The sequence below is a fragment of the Cannabis sativa genome, chromosome 5 (genome assembly GCF_029168945.1).
Source record: "Cannabis sativa cultivar Pink pepper isolate KNU-18-1 chromosome 5, ASM2916894v1, whole genome shotgun sequence".
Taxonomy (NCBI): domain Eukaryota; kingdom Viridiplantae; phylum Streptophyta; class Magnoliopsida; order Rosales; family Cannabaceae; genus Cannabis; species Cannabis sativa.
In genome coordinates, this window is record NC_083605.1 from 69056983 (window position 1) to 69076113 (window position 19131).

Below are 19131 nucleotides of genomic sequence, written 5' to 3' on the forward strand. Positions count from 1 at the left end.
CTTAGTGGATATATGATCCATTAGTTGTGATTTACTAGGGGTGTTCACAAAGTATCCGATCCAATCCAATCCGCACGATCCAATCCAATCCAATCCGCAAAATGCGGATATCCGCACTTGTGCGGATTGGATTGGATTGAAAAATCTAAAATCCGCACTTGTGCGGATTGGATGTTGTTTGACCTCAAAAAGTAACCGATCCAATCCAATCCGCACTTAATTATATATATTTTTAAAAAATTATAATATGTAATATATATTAATTAAAAAAAGACACAAACTTCTAATTTCTTAATCTTTTTTAGTAATATATTGAGTTGGCACATTTTATTTATTTTGTAATAAAAAACACAAGAAAAATAATTCTTATTCACCTAAACACATACACATAAAGTTTAAATATATATACACTAGCTTATTTATTTTAGTAATTAGATACATATATATATTTTAGTGTAAATCTAAAGATAAGTATATATATATATTGATATATATGTATATTGGTTTAATTTGTATATAAATAGAGATAGTAATAGATTAGTATTGGAGATTAAGAAACAATAGTCTTTTTTTAAATTTTTTTTCTATGAAATATTAAATAATTTATTATTAAAAAAGTAACCGATCCAAAATAACCGATCCAATCCGCACTATTGCGGATTGGATTGGATTGGATTTAAACTCTTATGCGGATCGGATTGGATCCAAAATATGAAATCCGCACTTAGTGCGGATTGGATGTTGTTTGACTAAAAAAGTGCGGATTGGATCGGATGAACACCCCTATGATTTACCATAATCAAATTAATAAGAAGAAAAAGGTTATATATATATATTCTCAATTTAAGTAGGAACTTATAACAATTTTTTTTTTTTTTGTGTAGGGTAAACTTATAACAATTATTTGATTGTACGTAAAGTACAAATGTAAATATAATGATGATTTATTCGATCCGTACAAAAACAGCAGTATTATTGGTGATATATTTTTCAATAAAAATTTAACTTCATTCATATCATGATCAAGAAAAGCCATAAAAATACTACTAATTATAATCAAGACGTGGTTTAATATTTACTACAATTTATATAAATATTATATATATATATATATAAGTTCAGATCATCTTTATTATTCTAGAAATACACAGAACAGAGATAATTATTAAATTAAAACAAAAACAAAATAAAATCTTTAGCTAGCTAGAGAGATCAGTTGACAACTTTATTATTAATTTAATTAATTAATTAATTTACTCTAAACCCGAAATTCACCCAAATTTGGAAATTTTGGAAAAACATGACCACTAATTAATTACTAATAATCCCATGACAGAGAATAATCCTGATCATTAATGAGCCTAGAGCAACCAATGAGAGCCGTGTGATTATCAACAGCTCCATCCAACGGCCACGGTGAATAGTAAGCACAAAACTCACCGTTTTGCTTTTTACTATTACTAACGTCCACCAAAAGATCAGGCAGGTCGAAAAATGTATCGTCACCGTCAACGTTATCTGCCAATAACGGCGAAGTCGAATTAAACGACGACGTTTCGTGTGTCGTTGAGCTATCCGGTGACGACAACGTTAGATTACCGTCTTCACTAGACGACGTCGTTGCAGATAAATTATTAGTACAATAGGCGGCGGCTTTTGCAGCGGCGGCTTGGATGTCCTTGGGGGAGGAGCTGGCCGGACGGGGAAGCTCCGGCGCAATCTCCGGGAAGTTGAGGTGGGCAGAACTGCCCTTGATGGCGAGAGCGGCGACGTCGTGAGCCCGGGCGGCCATTTCGGCGGTTGGGAAAGTGCCGAGCCAAATTCGGGATTTTTTCTTTGGCTCTCTTATCTCTGATACCCATTTTCCCCATTGGCGCATTCTGACTCCTCGAAACGACGTCGTGTGCTGCGTTTCCCCGTTGTTAAGAAGACTGGTACTACTTGTCGTTTTGGCTTTATAATTGGAATGACCATGATCATGATCACTACTAGAGCTAGAAATCATTCTCAATTTGGAGTTATTCTTGGGTTGTTGTAGAGATGAAGAAGAGCTAGGTGTGAAGTCCCACTCTTGATTGACCATTTGCTCTTTCATTAGGGGAAGAGAGAGAAAGAGAGATGTAGAGAGAGATAGAGGTTTTTAGTATTTGAAAGTATACTAGAGAATATATGTGGTTGTATAGCTCTAGACATATAAAGCTTCAAATTGGGTAAGGTAGGCTTCTTATATTAAAAAAAATGTATTTATTTTATTAATATGTGTTAAAAAAAATTATGACGTTTGTGTATAAACAATATTGTTATTTTGGTTTTTACTAATAAAGAATGGTTTGACATGTTGTCTTTTTTTTTTTTTTTTCTCTTATATAGTATTATATGAATATATTTTGGTGCTATGGAAAAAAAATAAGGAAGAGTTTGGTTGGGCACACCAACTTTCCCTTTCACTCTTGCTTTTTTTCACCCCAAAACCACTCAATCATTACATAATGCTATTCAAGGCCATGAGTTTCACATATGGAGAGCTTAGCTAGCTTGGGATGCTTTAATTTTGCTTTTTCTCAAATTCTCCTTCTTGACTTAAAGAGCTATTTTTGTAGATTTTTTTTGTCTTTAGCATCTAAGAGAATTTATTAGGGGTCATTCTTAAATTTTTAATTTTTTTTTTAAATAATTTACAGTGTTAAAAATAAAATTTAAATATTTCAGTGTACATATAACTAATTTATCTCATACAAGCAATGAACAACTATCTCAAGTTTTTAAACTATTCACAAAATTTCTAAAAATGTACAAATAATCTTAGATAAGTTTGATGTATATAATCATGCATCCTTTTTTTTTTTCATAAATGTCAAAATAGATAGATAGAAGTTATCAAAATACCTTTTCTTTTTTAAGTGTACTAAAAAAATTTCTAATCATATATATATATTTATAGGGCAAGATTATGGTAGGACTTAGCATAAGTTCCCTATCGGTAAGGAAGCTTTTTTGATCATTGATTTTAGATCATGTGGTTATTAAGATATAAGGTGTATACTCTTACGATAAGACTGGTTATATACAATTAAAACTTTATACATATTATAATAATATTTAATTATATATTTATTTAAAAATAAAATAATATTAATAATTAAAAAAATATTAATTTTTAATTTGACTTATTATTATTTTTTTAAATTCTCTCATATGTAAATCTTCATAGTTTTTCGCACTAATATTACTGTTGCTCTAATTTTTTTCTCACTCGATATTAAACTAGTGTGTTCTTGCCATTATTATATTTTAGATTAATTTACTCTCATATTGTTATTAAGTATTTTATTTAAAAATATTTTATTATTAAACTAATTTTATTGGAAAAAAAATATAATTTTTATGACATATTTGGATATATATATATTTCTCATTTTTTTTTTAAAAAAAAAGTTTTTACACCACATACTGAAATTTATAACCTTTTTTTTTTATTTTTACTGTGGGCCAGAATTTTTTTCAAAAATACTGTGTAAGTTTCATACTGTGTACTGTATTAAGTTTTCACTGTTGTTCTACGGTTATTTTTTAGTTGTTCTACTGTTGTTTTTAATTATTATATTTTTTTATTTTACGGTTGTTTTAGGTTATTTTATAAAAATACAGTATTTTTTTTAAAAAAAAATCCGTGTGACAGTAAAATTGTAAATTTTTATCCAAAATCTAATATTTTTTTAAAAACTCTAAAAAAAATAATCCAAAGCAAAACAAATGGTAAAATAAAAAGGAAAACAAAGACAAAAAAAAAAAAAGCCCACTTATGCCAACAGCTATAAATTTTTATTTTTTTAAAAAAATAAAATAAAAAATCACATGCATACAGATGCACAATCATAACATGTGGCATCAAGTAAATTTATTGTAATTGGGCCACAAAACTTTCCCATAGCATAAGGTAAAAATAAGTGGTCTTACAGTAGATAAACCCTATATTTATATATATTATCTACTAAATGTACTAAGAGTTGATCAGCCTTCTATAAGGAAAAATCATCTTCATTATTTTCATGAATGCTTTTTTTTTTCTATCTTTGTTTTGGAACTAGTGAAAGTTATACGTTCTACCCACGTGGAGCAAAATATTCATGATTATATGAATATTGAGAAAAAAAATACTACTTATATTCAATATTACTACAAGATATTATATCGCTATTATTATAATTAATTAAATATTAATTCTCACTGTTAACTATTTGTAAGATGAGAATCATATCCCCACTAAAATATATATATAAATATATAAAAAAAATTAAAAATACACCCCAAAAAATAATTGTACAATATATATCTATATCGTGTTTTCAGCACATAAATAGTTATTATTCTATTATTTTTATAAGACAATGCACACTTTAGCTATTTAGCTTCTACATATATTAATTCTAAATAAATTTAGCGCCAAAGACATGATATTGTTACAGTTCTACTTGCTGTTTTTAATACTTCTGTAAAATAGTTTATTTAAATCTTATTTCTAAAAATATAAATTACTCTAAATTTCTTTTAAAAAATAATAATTACATAATATTTTAAATAAGCATACAATAGATCACCATTTATAAAAATAAAATCATACTTATATAAAATATAATGAAGATGCGAGTATACTCATTTGTGGACCCTATATATATATCACCCTATATATATATATATAAAACTTAATTATATATATATTGGAAAATTATGTGGTGTACCTATATAGACCCTAATTATATATTGAAAAATTTTGTGGTGCACCTAAAAATAAAAAATTACATTAATATATTAATTAATTAGTGATAGTTTTTTTTTACTTTAATAGTATAAATATATAAAGATAAATTATATTTTTAGTATAAGAAATTGTTCAAAATTTATCAAAAATTTTATAGCATTGTAATGTGCATCTTCATTTGCACTCTCTTTATTTTTTAAAAAATAATTTGTTGATATAGTTTATGATCAAAAATTTATAGTTATCTTACAAATATTTATTTAATTAGTTAAAATTAGTCAAATTTATATATATATATATATATATATATATATTTATATATTTTACAAGAATTTTTGAATTGTATCACACTACAAGAAAACCCACTTTTGCCGGCACATTTTTGCACCGGCAAAAGTACACTAACTGCGTCGGCAAAGCTTTGCCGGCGCACAACTGCGCCGGCAAAGCTTATCTGGGAAGCTTGGTCGGTAAAAGACTTTTTACCGGCGCGTAGAGTAAATGCGCCGGTAAAACTTTCTTTTACCGGCGAGAAATCACGCCGGTGAAAAATACTCAAACTGATCTTGGAATCGTCTGAGGTAGAGTTGTTGTGTCTCATACTGCTGCCTCGTATGTTGAGTTGTCTGCTCCGCTTCCTCCACTTTTTTCTGTAAAGCCTCGTACTGTTCCATTGTAACAGTTGGTGGGGCTGAAGGATGCGTGGCAGGTGCTCTTTTGGCCCCAACTCCCTTCAGTCTGGGGAGATGACCAAAGCCTCTAAGATGTCGAGATCGTTCCCTGAGTACTTGCGTCATAACAGGTAAGTCTCGGGGTACTGTGTAGGATCGACAGCAGGCTCATCGGGCTTATCTTCAGTGGGCGCTGGTTGAGTTGCCGCTATTTCAACCATTTGCTCCTAAAACAAACAAATAAGTTAAATGGTTAATTTTAATACAAAATAAATTGAAAGAAATAAATAAAAATTGAATTAAAAGGTAAACTTACGTAAGCTTGTTGCGCGTACTCGTTGCGCCAATTGTTGCCTTTATGGTAAGACTTTTGAAAAGTTTCCACCGCAGTTGGCAGTTCTCCTGTGTCGGGGTTAGCCTATTTTTAAGAGAAAATATATTAGTATTGTTATTTTACTAGAAAAATTTAAATGAATGATAGTTAAATATAAACTTACCCCCTCGACAACATGTGAAACAATAGGCTTGGAGCCCCAGCCTCCTAGAAATTTCATCTTACCTCGACTTTCTTTATTTTTCGCTGCTCTCGCCTGAAATTAATAATTTTTCTAACAATTAATTATTTATTATTGACTATATAAATTAAACATTACTTAAATTAGAAATTTTAAAAAATGTACCTTTTGCTTGTCTGTGCTCCAATAAGCGATGCAGTCACTCCACACCTCTTGAGTTACTCCCTCAGGAGGTGACATGTCGGCCCTCTCCTGTCCAAGCTCCTCAATGTTTTGTATCCACTTTTTCTTGCAGTCTGCCCTCCAGTCACGTAAACCCTTTGACATCTCGTACTCACCGTAGTCTACGAATGTAGGGTTATCTCGTGGGAGGACAAACTTGGTCTGCAAAAAGTTACACATTAATACATTAATTACAATTTAATAAGAGTATAGTAATTTAGAAATTAGAAAAATTATTAAGACATACCTCAAGTCTATCCCAGAGTGCATTGATGTCAGCTCTACTGACATCTTCCCATTTGAATTTATTAATGGGGATAGACATCCGAGTCATCCATTTCGCCATATTGTTGAATTTTTTTCTGTTTTTGCCGACGGGGGTGCCAGTCTCTGCGTGCAGCTCAATCTGTAACTTGGCAGATTGTGTTTTGGAGAGCTCCTCCTCAACATTCTTGCCTTTGTATTTACATCTGACCCCTTTCTTTTTCGAACTGCTGCCACCTGTTGTAGACATACTACATATACAACACTTTATTATAATTTGGAGAAGCGTATTTAAGAGTCCTTACTGACTCTGCCTCTCCAAACGGGTCTAAGGTATTTTGTGCATGTGTAAAATTTAAAAAAAAAATATCACTATGTGATAATACAAATACAATTGTTAAATCCTATATTTGGTGTATAACCAAAGAGATCAAGAAAAGATAATACGAATTTAATTTTATGCTATTTTACAATATCTTATCATATACTTTACAATATCTTATGCTCATTTAATCATTTATACTTATTATAACATCACTTTATTACATTTTCACTTTTATTATTTAAATTAAAATTACAAACTTTTTTAAATTTATAATATCACTTTATTATATTTTAAATTATATATTACATTTTTCACTTTTATTATTTGTTTAATCCTATATTATTTAAATTAAAATTACAAACTTCTTAAACTTTATAATATCACTTTATTACATTTTAAATTATATATTACATTTTTCACTTTTATTATTTTTTTAATAATTTATTATTAAATTAAAATTACTAACTTTTTCAAATTTATATTATCACTTTATTATATTTTAAATTATATATTACATTTTTCACTTTTATTATTTTTTTTAATCCTTTTTTATTTAAATTAAAATTACTAACTTTTTAAAAAAAAATTAATACCACTTTATTACATTTTAAATTATATATTACATTCTTTAATTTTTTTTCAATCATTTATTAATTTTTAATCATTTTTTATTTAAATTAAAATTACTAACTTATTAAAACTAATAATATCATTTTATTATATTTAAAATTATATATTACATTTCATAATTAAATATTTTCCTAATTATTTATTATTTAAATTAAAAATGTTTTTTTTAATACCTAAAAAAATTATTATTTTACTAACTTTTTAATTACATATTTTCAATTTCAATTTCAATTATATTTCATTTAAACATTCAATTAATTTTACATTTTTTCTACTAAAATTTCGGCAGCATAATGGCTTAAAAAGTGTAAACCCCAAATTTTTAATACCTATAAATAACACAAACAAATATTTCCATACAATATATACACAAACAAATAATCCACCCATCCAACAGCAGTCAATTTTATCACAGAACATACTTTTCTAACATGCATATACATATTAACTAATAACAAACACTGCTACGTATACTAAACGAAAGCAAAAAAACATACCTGAATCGAGTGCAAAAATGACAACTGCAGGCAGCTAGCGGTAATCCCGAGCGGTCGAACACGGACCTAATTCCATAAAAAAGTAAAACCAAATTAAAAATTTAATACCTATAAAAATTTAAAAATTTTATCACATATCCATTACCCTACACTAACTTACACATATACACACACATACACATACACATACACATACACATACACTCACACACACTCACATACACTTATACACACACATACACACACATATACATATATATTTACATACATATATACATACATACACACATATATATGCATACTTATTTACATACATACATATATATATACATACACCAATATACACATACAAATACATGCATACTTATGTATACACACCCACACCCACATACACATTCACATACACATAAATAGATACACACATACATACATACATATACACACATATATATATATACACACCCACATACACATACATACACATATATATACATAATCTCACATACACATACATATACATACATACATGTATTTATACACATACATACATTTATACCCACATAAATATACATACACATACATACAGAAATACATACATATACACATTCATATACTAATACACACATACATATACAAATCTATACATATAAACATTAAAAAAATTAAAAATACCTTAAATAAATTGGAGGAAGTGGGACTTGGTGGTCTGCGGTGGTGGCTGGCGTAGCTCGACCGCCGTCGATGGTGGTGGTGACCGCCGGTGGTGGTGGTGTTGGAGGTGGTGGTGGTGGTTTTTTTGAAGAGAAAAAGAGAGGGATTGAGAGGGATTGAGAGAGGGGGTTAGAAATTGAGAGAGATTGATAAAGAATCAAAGAGAGATTGAGAGAGGGGGGCTGAGAGGTTTTCTCTGAAAACTTGGGCAAAAAAATGAAAAATGGGGGAGAAGAAGGGGGCTTCCTGCTCCTGATTCATATATATACTTTTACCGGCGCATCCAATTGCGCCGGTAAAAGTATTTTTAAAATCTGACCTAAGTAGCCAAAAATGAGCGTTTAAGTAAATACTTTTACCGGCGCAATAAATACTTTTACCGGCGCACAATTGCGCCGCTAAAAGTATTCTCACTTATCACATCAAAATCCACACGTTTTCTTTAACACTTTTACCGGCGCACCATAAGTATTCCCACCTACCAAGGAAATCCACGCGGGAAGTTTCCCTCTCTTTTTTTGAGACTTCTACCGGCGCAATTATGCGCCGGTAAAAGTAAACAAGCGCCACAATAAATGAAATCAAATGCGTCAAACTTCTCGCGCCTATTGGCTCTTTATTTGGTAACTTTTACCGGCGCATATTCAGTATTGCGCCGGTAAAACCTTTTAACACCGGCACAATAATGCGCCGGCAAAAGTGAAGCCTAAATGCAAGTAGGATTTCAAATTTTGCTCTATCTCGACAACCTTTACCGGCGCATTTGACGAACTGCGCCGGTAAAAATGCCTTTTCTTGTAGTGTCAAATTAATTTTACATTAGTAGAAAATTATATAAAACATAACGAAATATAACTAAGGAAGCCATTGTAATATTTACTATGATTTGAATAATTTTTTAAAAAAGAAAAAGAAAAAAAAAATTAAAAAGAAACTCTACAAAGATATTCATAAAAATAAAAAGAAAAATATGTATCCTACTTTATAACTATGTTATAACTTTTCTTTTTGATATTTTATATTAGATAATAAAAATTTAAATAATTTAATCTTAAATTTTTATCATCTTAATTGAAATAATATTACAAAATACTTTTTCCAAATATATATAGGGTAATACTATGGTAGGACCTAGCAAAAGTTCCCTACTGATAGGGAACTTTTTTTTTTGTTACCGTTGATTTTAGATCTTGTGGTTATTATGATGTAAGGTATATACTCTTACTATAGAACTGCTTGTATATAATTAAAACTTTATACATATTATAATAATATTTAGTAATATATTTATTTTAAAAAATAAAATAATATTAATAATTAAAAAATTTATTAATTTTAATTTTTTAATTATTATTATTATTTTCTAAAATTAATTTAAATTATTTTTTATATAGTTATTTATTTTCAAAAGTTTCTCTGATGTAGGATCGCTTGAATGATTTTAGATGCTCTTTAATTGGGTCCATACCAACCTGCTTCTCCTAAACTCAGTTTTTTTGGCAGAAAAAATAATATCTAACCAAATTAATTAATTTTTTTTTATAAGTGGCATCTCAAAAGAGCAGTCAGACAACAACAAGATAAAAACTACTAAAAAAAATAGTCAATAACACTAGAATTACGCACACCCTAAAAGAAAAACAAAAAGAAAAAACTAGGTGTAAACATTAAAAAAAAAAAAAAAACCAACAGTAAATTATGAAAAGCCAAAAAATGAGAAGCCAAAAAAAATAAGTTTAGAAAAAACAATTCTTTTTTAAATATAAATACCAATATAAAATAATTCAAAGTAACTTTTAAAAAAATAATAATAATTCAAAATAAAAATTAATAAAATTTTTAATTATTAATATTATTTTTTTTTTAAAAAATAAATATTATTATAATATGTATAAAATTTTAATTGTATACAAGCAGTCCTATCGTAAGAGTATACACCTTACATCATAATGACCACATGATCTAAAATCAATGGTCAAAAAAAGTTCCCGACCACATGATCTAAAATCAATGGTCAAAAAAAGTTCCCTACCGGTAGGGAACATTTGCTAGGTCCTACCATAGTCTTGCCCTATATATATATTTGTATGAATATTATGTCTACCTAAAGTATTAGAGTATTTATAAAAATTATTTTTTTAATATTATTTCTAATAATTTATTATAAAATAATATGATATCTTGTCATACATACTTCTTGAGTTCTCGATACTTTGTTGAAAAAATTACTATAAGAAAATATTAAAAAAAATATATATCATGTACCATTTTGAAAAATAGTTTGTATGGGTGTGCTCTACTCGTCGAGGTGGTTGTTTTGATATATGCCACTCCTATTTTTGGTAACATTTCTAGTACATCAATTTTTATCATCACCGATAGTTAATGTGCACTGCTTAGGTGAAGTTCTAGAACTCTAAAGTTTAAATATAGTCACGTTATATGTTGTTAGACTCAATTTTGAATGTAGAATGCAATGATAAAAATTATTTAGTGATTTGATGGTCATAGATGAAAGCAATATTTAAGATTGGACTGAACAATTAGAGCTTGAGACTTAAGAGCTTAGGATCGTCTTTTTGGATAAAATTTAATTGACTTGGGAGAGGTATGGGCTCAACTTGATTAATAGACTTGATTTTATTGTGATGAATATCATGTGACATATTCCAATTTTAGTGATCTATAAAATGTTTAAAAAATCAAAAACTTAATCTGTATATTTTTCTGGACTATTTTGGAGACACTCAGTGGCAAATATATTTTTGTACACTTATTTATACAGGTTATGATTTTTAGATTTTATCAAATTATAACTGTTATATATGCTGCCGAATTTTCTAAAATAAAGAGAATATGTACTTTTGTTGTTCTTAATGCCTGTATTTGTTATACTAATGGGTGACATACTTATCATGTCTTGTGCATATTGTTGTTTTACGACCTAGTCTCTTTGTCATCATAAGTAGATTAAGTGTGCACTCACCTGTAGGTGTAAGACCTAGAATATGTACAGAAAGTAAATTAAATTTGAGTCACAACATTTTGGTGGTTCGCGACAACCCGGTTTAGGATGTTATTTTTTTTATTGGCATTGAGAGCTAGGGGTCTAGTGGACAGTGTAATATGTATTTGAATCTTTTTTTTATTATTTGTGGTCTCTCTATTTTGTTTATACATGATTATGATGAGGTTAAGATATTTTTTTAAAGCTAACTATGTAAGAATATTTATTAAACCAAGGGTCATTTGATATTAGTTATTTTCCTGGGCTTTATAAGCTCACCCTCTATTTTCTCCCATTCAAAGAACTTAGTTTGATGCTAGTGGATGAAGATGGTGTCGTTGAGGAAGAATGTCGTTATTAGTTTAGTCTTATTTTATTTATTAAACTTTCCATTTGAAGGCATGTATGACTTAAATTAGCTATGTACTGGTTAAAAATGAGGAATGATGGATGATATATAATATATCAGTATTTTATTGATTTATTAAATCTATCTATTTGGTTACTACATGGCTGTGGAGATATTCACTATAAAAAAAAAACAAGTACTTTTAGTAACAGCTTTTTAGTCACAATATAAATTTTTTGTGACTACTAGGGCTGCACACGGGTCGGGTTTTCGGGTTTTTGGGTGGTCGGGTTCGGGTTTTTGGATTTCAGGTGGTGGAAATGCACAATCGAACCCGATTTTTGGGTGTTCGGGTATGGCGGGTTTCGGGTCGAGTATTGCGGGTTGGGTGTGGTCGGGTTCGGGTGTTATTGGACTAAGCCCGAATGTTTCATTTATGAACTTAGATGAAATTTAATTTTTTTTTATATTTAACATAAACATCCCACAACAATTCTAAAGAACCCCATGCAGTTATAGTTCTGACCTTTTAGTTTTCTAGACAATTTTCTATTAATGGGGGCAAAAGTTTGACCAAGCTAATTATATAAGAGCATTGCTATTGGGCACCAGTGGTGCCTAGCACCTTCTAAATGTGTCGACTTGCAATTGGCTAGCGATACTCTATAAAAATTATTATATTAAACTATATGGGACCCGATACTTAATTGCACCAATAGCGATATTGACACGTAGGAGGGTGCTAGGCACCAGTGGTGTCCTTTAGCATTTCTCATTATATAATAATAGAATAAACAATAAATAGGCATATAATAATATATAAGAAGTTCTAAGGTTTTATTTTTTTGAGTCTTGTGTCTTGTCTTGGGACTCTAGTCTAGTTGGTTCGAAAATAGTGTATAGTCAGTGACCTTTTAATGAACAACCTCCTTGTGGTCTTGATGGTAGAGTACCTTAAATCCTTGCCTTAGGTCACAAGTTCGAGGAATGTAAATTTAAGGACTTTTGTCTAATTTCATTCAATTTTACTGTTTCAGTGATTGTTTATGTACTAAACCATGCTCCCAGACTTAAATCATGCCCCTCAAACTTTGATATAACTAAATCATGCCTCTTGAACGTTCATCCATGTTAGATTTTTTTTACTAAAATTAGACAAAAGTCCTTAAATCTAACAATCTCAATAGTTTAGGATGAATTTTTAACGGCCAAAAAAGTTCAGGGGGCATAATTTGGTACATCAAAGTTTGGAGGGAAAAATTACTAATTAGTATTTTTTTTTTATAGATATAGGAGTTAATCCATTATTTTTAAATATGTATTTTGTAATATAAATTAAAGGATCCTTGCTATTTTCCTACAAGAGTCAAAGAGTGACCCTTGACCACCCATGTTATGGATATTACATTTCTACCACGGCCTAGCTAGGGCTTGGGTCGTGATAAAATAAATCTAGAGTGAATAGTTTTGTCAATCTGGACCATTTACAATTCTTTGGTATTCGGTCATAGTTTTAGAATTCTCAGTAGCAGTTCGAATGAAACCAATCCCAATCCGTATAATTCTTTTATGTATGTACTTAAGACATACCTTTTGGATAGAATTTTGATATTTGGGACAATTTTTGAAGAATGTAGATATTGACTTAATATTATTTTTGAGAATATTTTATTATTATTATTTATGTATTATAAATTTATTAAAGGTAAAAAAAAAAAATATTATCAAAAAAATGAAGATTTACTTAAGAAAAAATTAAAACAACTATGATATATGAATCATGGTTTTGAACCAAAACCAATCTGTTAGTGAGTAAATTAGTTTGGTTTGATTTGATCATTTAATTAGTCTGTCTTGGTTTGGTTTGAAAAAATTAAAATTTTAGACCAAACCAATCCATAACACCCCTATAGAAAATAAGCAAAAGTATTAAGCATATAACAATTTTCACATAAGACATTGGTGAGAATCATACGTGCATTTTCATTACATAAAAAAAAAAAAAAAAAAAAAAAAAAGTACCAAGCTAGCTACAAACTCTAAGGAATTCAGAAACTAATTAGGTAGGGTCGTTTAAGTTTAGTTTTAAGGTATATACATATATATCTTAATCGATAATTAATAATAAATAATTTATAAGGGAAAATTGGAAAATTTAATTTTAAATGGAACAAAGAAAAAACAAAAATAAAGCCATCAAAATCAGGGAATTTAATATATTTAAATAAAGGGTCATCTTTAACATTAAATTAAGGATCGTACGTTGGAGACATTAGGTGGCAATGTTTGTGATGCATGTGGAGGAAATTAATTCAGTACCACAACAAGGAACATGAAATATGACTAAAACATCTACTTTTGTTGAGGCAGTAGTGCCAAAATATGAAGAGAAAATTACACCTACAAACCAAATTTTAAAAGGAAATTTGATTTTCTATGCTTAGAAAATCAAAAAATTTGATTTATAAACCAATAATTAAAACCCTAAAAAAACTATACCTTTTTTTTCAAAACCCCAAAAATACCCCCAAACTAAAACTATCTCTCTTTCTCTCTCTATCTAGCCGGTCCCAATAATCCCACACCCCAGGTCCGATGGTCGGACCATGGGGTCCGATGGGGTCCGACCAATCGGACCCATCGGACCCCAAGGTCCGACCATCGGACCTCTCTCTTCCCCTCTCTCTCAAATCGCAGAAAAAAAAAAAAAAAAAAAAAAATTAAAGCCGACCATCGGACCCATCGGACCCGACCATCGGACCCATCGGACCCATCGGACCCGACCATCGGACCATTTCTTCCTCTCTCTCCAAAATCGCAAAAAAAAAAAAAAAAAAAAAATTCAAAGGTCCGATGGTCGGACCTTGGGGGTCCGATGGGTCCGACCATCGGACCCCCAAGGTCCGACCATCGACCTTGTCTTCTTCCCTCTCTCAAATCGCAGAAAAAAAAAAAAAAAAAGTTTCGTAGGCGGGGTTGCTCTTTCGGGTTGGGGTTGGGGTCGGAGGGGTTGGGGTCGTGGTCGACGGGGGTGAGGGTGGTGATCGGCGTTGGGGTTGACGTGGGTGGGTGAGGGTGGTTCGGGTGAGGGTGGGCGGTTGGGGTGAGATAGAGGGAGAGAGAGATGATGCAGAGAGAGAGAATATTGTGAGGGGGGTATTTTTGGGGTTTTGAAAAAAAAGGAATAGTTTTTTTAGGTTTTAAATTTTTGGTTTAAAAATCAAATTTTTTGATTTTCTAAGCATAGAAAATCAAATTTCCCTAATAAAATTAAATATGTTATATATCTATGTACTAATCGAGCACATGTCTACAACTACAATATCGATCAAAGTCCATATAAGATGATGATCGTGGATACTCATTTTTTATTTTCTGTTTATTTTTATTAATTTATATATTAATAAAGCCCACTATAATCTATATATATGTCTATGATCACACTTACACACGAGACAAACAAGTATATAATATATCTAGAGAATTTTTTTAGGCAGGGGCATTATTATTGTAAGATTTTTTTTCGGTACCTAGAGAAATTTTATTTTAATTTATTTTATAAAATTATATATTATAATTATAACATATATCTCACATGTTTTTAAATTTTTTTGAATAATTAAAAATAAATTAATATACGTTGCAATAAAAGAAAAAAATTGAATTATCATTTCTCCATATGAGAGACAATAAATTAAGTTGCTATAACAAAAGTGGTGTGTCCTACTTAAAGTGCTGGGAATTTTTAATTATATACTTAATTATAAAATAATTATCAAATATACCATCAATTATTTAAATGGTACAATAAATGGTACTTGTACCGCATATATAAAAAAATATATGATATTCACTTTCTATCGATAGTGTTGAGTGGCACATTTTTTTTTTCATCATTCTCATTTTTTTTTTTTTATGGTGACTAAAATTTTTAATTTATTTTTTTTATTATTTTCTTTTGCATCTATATCTATTTCTATTATTTATAATTTAAAAACAAAATAGCAATTATATCGTTAATTATTTTGAATAAAAAATAATATTATTGCAATCTACTCCTCAAGTTGATCATCTTGATATGTGAGAAACGTATATTTTTCTTATCATCACCAAAGAATATATTTGAAATCAAAATTAATTATTTTGTTTCTTTTATAAATTGTTCAAAAAAATAACAAAATTTTTAAACTCAAACAAAATTTAAAATGTACCATAATAAAAGTATTTTATATTGTGACTAATTTATCCAAAAAAGATAAATTCTATATTTAAAAGTTACTAGATGTTATTAAAAAATAAGGTACTACGATACTAATTGATTTCTTTTTAACAAGTTTTACTTTGAGATAGTATTATCTCATTTACATTTTTGTTACCTACCAATTAATTACTTTTAATATCATATTGTTGTTTATATAGGAATTAGTTACTTTCAAAACTATAATTTTATTTTTAAGTTATATTATATTATTGATCAAGATACATTTGTATTACTTATATATATAGGGATATGATTTTGTCCTGTGATTGTACTTTCACGGAATGCATTCCGTGATGTACGACAGCCGTCAGATGAGAGAGTTATTTGATCTGACGGCTGAGATTGATCTAGGGGTAATTAGGGTTAAAAAGTAGAAACGTACCCTGACACTCATTTAATGTACCCTGAGACCCATCTAATGTACTACGGAATACATTCCGTGAAAGTACATCACGGGACAAAATCGTGTTTATAGTTACTTTACATTACTTCCAAACATATTTAAAACTAATAAATTATGATATAACTTATTAGCAACATTAGTTTAATTTTTTTTTTTCATTTTATATTTTTTTAAATATAAATGTAAGATACTATCTAGTTTCTTTACAAGTAATTTTAAAATATATCAAAAGTGTTTTATAAAATAAGTATATGAAAACTACAATTTAGTTACTTTTACTTATTAAATAATATATATATATATATATTCTTAGTAATTATGGAATTGATTAGTATATTTAATTTTGTTTAAATTTAATGTTTGATTTTTTGTTTTTTTTTGTTTTTTATAAGTATAACTTATACGATGTTCAAGATATTATTTGGTGTATTTACAAGTTATTTTATAACTCTATCAAAATAATTTTATAAAAATAAGTTTATTTATAATTTAATCTTGTAATATCTAAAGATAAAACAAAAAAAATATTTTTTAGTAACCTATCAAGTTGTTGATACATTAAATTTTATTTTGTTAGTTTAAAGATTAATTACTTATTTGTTAAGAAAATATAAAAGAAACTAAAATTTTATATTTAACTCTAATTATCTTCTTTAGTGATAATGAAAAAATATATACTTTTCACATATTAAAATAATTATCTTAACAAATTTACAATGATATAACTCTTAAAATAAAAAATTATCTTTGTAGTAAAAATTAATCTTTTTAAACTTGAAAAAAGAAAAAAAAAAAAAAAAAAAAGAGAGAAATAAGTACATGAAGTTGAAAATAATTATTATAATTTTTTTTTTAAAAATAAATTAAAAGATATGTTTTTTTTTTTACAATGAAATAAAAGAAATATGTTGATGTCATGTCATTAAAAGAAAAAGTAATAAAATAAATTAATTAATTAATAAAAAGAAAAATAATATAGAGGAGGTAGATGGATGTTTAGGTAAAAAAAAAAAAAGCTTGCTTATACATACAAACTGAAAAAAAAAAAAAAAAAGAGCAGCCTACCTAAGTATATACTTGCCAAACAAAATTGTAAAACTAAAGGTATATTTAACACTTAAGAGCTCGTTTGAAACGCCGTATTAGGTCGTATTGTATTGTATTTTATTATATTGAACTGTATTTTATACAATATTTTTATGTAAAACTATATGTGGTATTAACTTTTATGGACACTTAAATATAGGGAAATTTGATTTTCTATGCTTAGAAAATCAAAAAATTTGATTTTTAAACCAAAAATTTAAAACCTAAAAAAACTATTCCTTTTTTTTCAAAACCCCAAAAATACCCCCCTCACAATATTCTCTCTCTCTGCATCATCTCTCTCTCCCTCTATCTCACCCCAACCGCCCACCCTCACCCGAACCACCCTCACCCACCCACGTCAACCCCAACGCCGATCACCACCCTCACCCCCGTCGACCACGACCCCAACCCCTCCGACCCCAACCCCAACCCGAAAGAGCAACCCCGCCCGAAACTTTTTTTTTATTTTTTTTTTCCTGCGATTTGAGAGAGGGAAGAAGACAAAGGTCCGATGGTCGGACCTTGGGGTCCGATGGTCGGACCCATCGGACTCCCAAGGTCCGACCATCGGACCTTTGAATTTTTTTTTTTTTTTTTTTTTTTTTTTCTCGCGATTTTGGAGAGAGAGGAAGAAAGGGTCCGATGGTCGGGGCCGATGGGTCCGATGGGTCCGATGGTCGGGTCCGATGGGTCCGATGGTCGGCTTTAATTTTTTTTTTTTTTTTTTTTTTTTTCCCCGCGATTTGAGAGAGAGGGGAAGAGAGAGGTCCGATGGTCGGACCTTGGGGTCCGATGGGTCCGATTGGTCGGACCCCATCGGACCCCATGGTCCGACCATCGGACCTGGGGTGTGGGATTATTGGGACCGGCTAGATAGAGAGAGAAAGAGAGATAGTTTTAGTTTGGGGGTATTTTTGGGGTTTTGAAAAAAAAGGTATAGTTTTTTTAGGGTTTTAATTATTGGTTTATAAATCAAATTTTTTGATTTTCTAAGCATAGAAAATCAAATTTCCCTTTTATTATTTTGTTCAATATTGGTATATTACCGGGTAGTGTAATTACATACCGTGGTAATCTTATAGTAATTACACACTATATAGTATATATAGTATTTTAAAATATAAAGTATATTTGAATATAAAGTGATAATTATTTATAAATTTTTAATGTCTTTTGTTAGTAAAATAATTAATAATTATATAAGAAATTGGAGTTTTTTTATTTTTACATTTCAAAACAATTTTTTTTTGGTATTTTTACGAAATTCTACATAGAAACTTTTATAGCAACTAACGGAGTAATCTAAATCGCAACAAAAATTTGTATAGCAACTCACATAGAAACTACTGGAGCAACCCAAACCGTAAATTTGAAAAAAAAAAAAAAGTTGAAAAATAGTATATGGGGTAATTGTTGGATTAAAATCCT

At 29.1% G+C, this 19131-nt stretch overlaps 1 protein-coding gene across 1 annotated transcript; it reads right to left on the reverse strand.

Moving 5' to 3' along the window:
• Positions 1 to 1105: 1105 nt before the first annotated feature.
• Positions 1106 to 2254, reverse strand: LOC115715798 (ethylene-responsive transcription factor ERF039). The gene has a single exon (XM_030644466.2). It carries the CDS (start codon positions 2093 to 2095, stop codon positions 1319 to 1321), a length of 777 nt encoding a protein of 258 aa, XP_030500326.1. The 5' UTR covers positions 2096 to 2254; the 3' UTR covers positions 1106 to 1318.
• Between the last annotated feature and the right edge of the window lie 16877 nt (positions 2255 to 19131).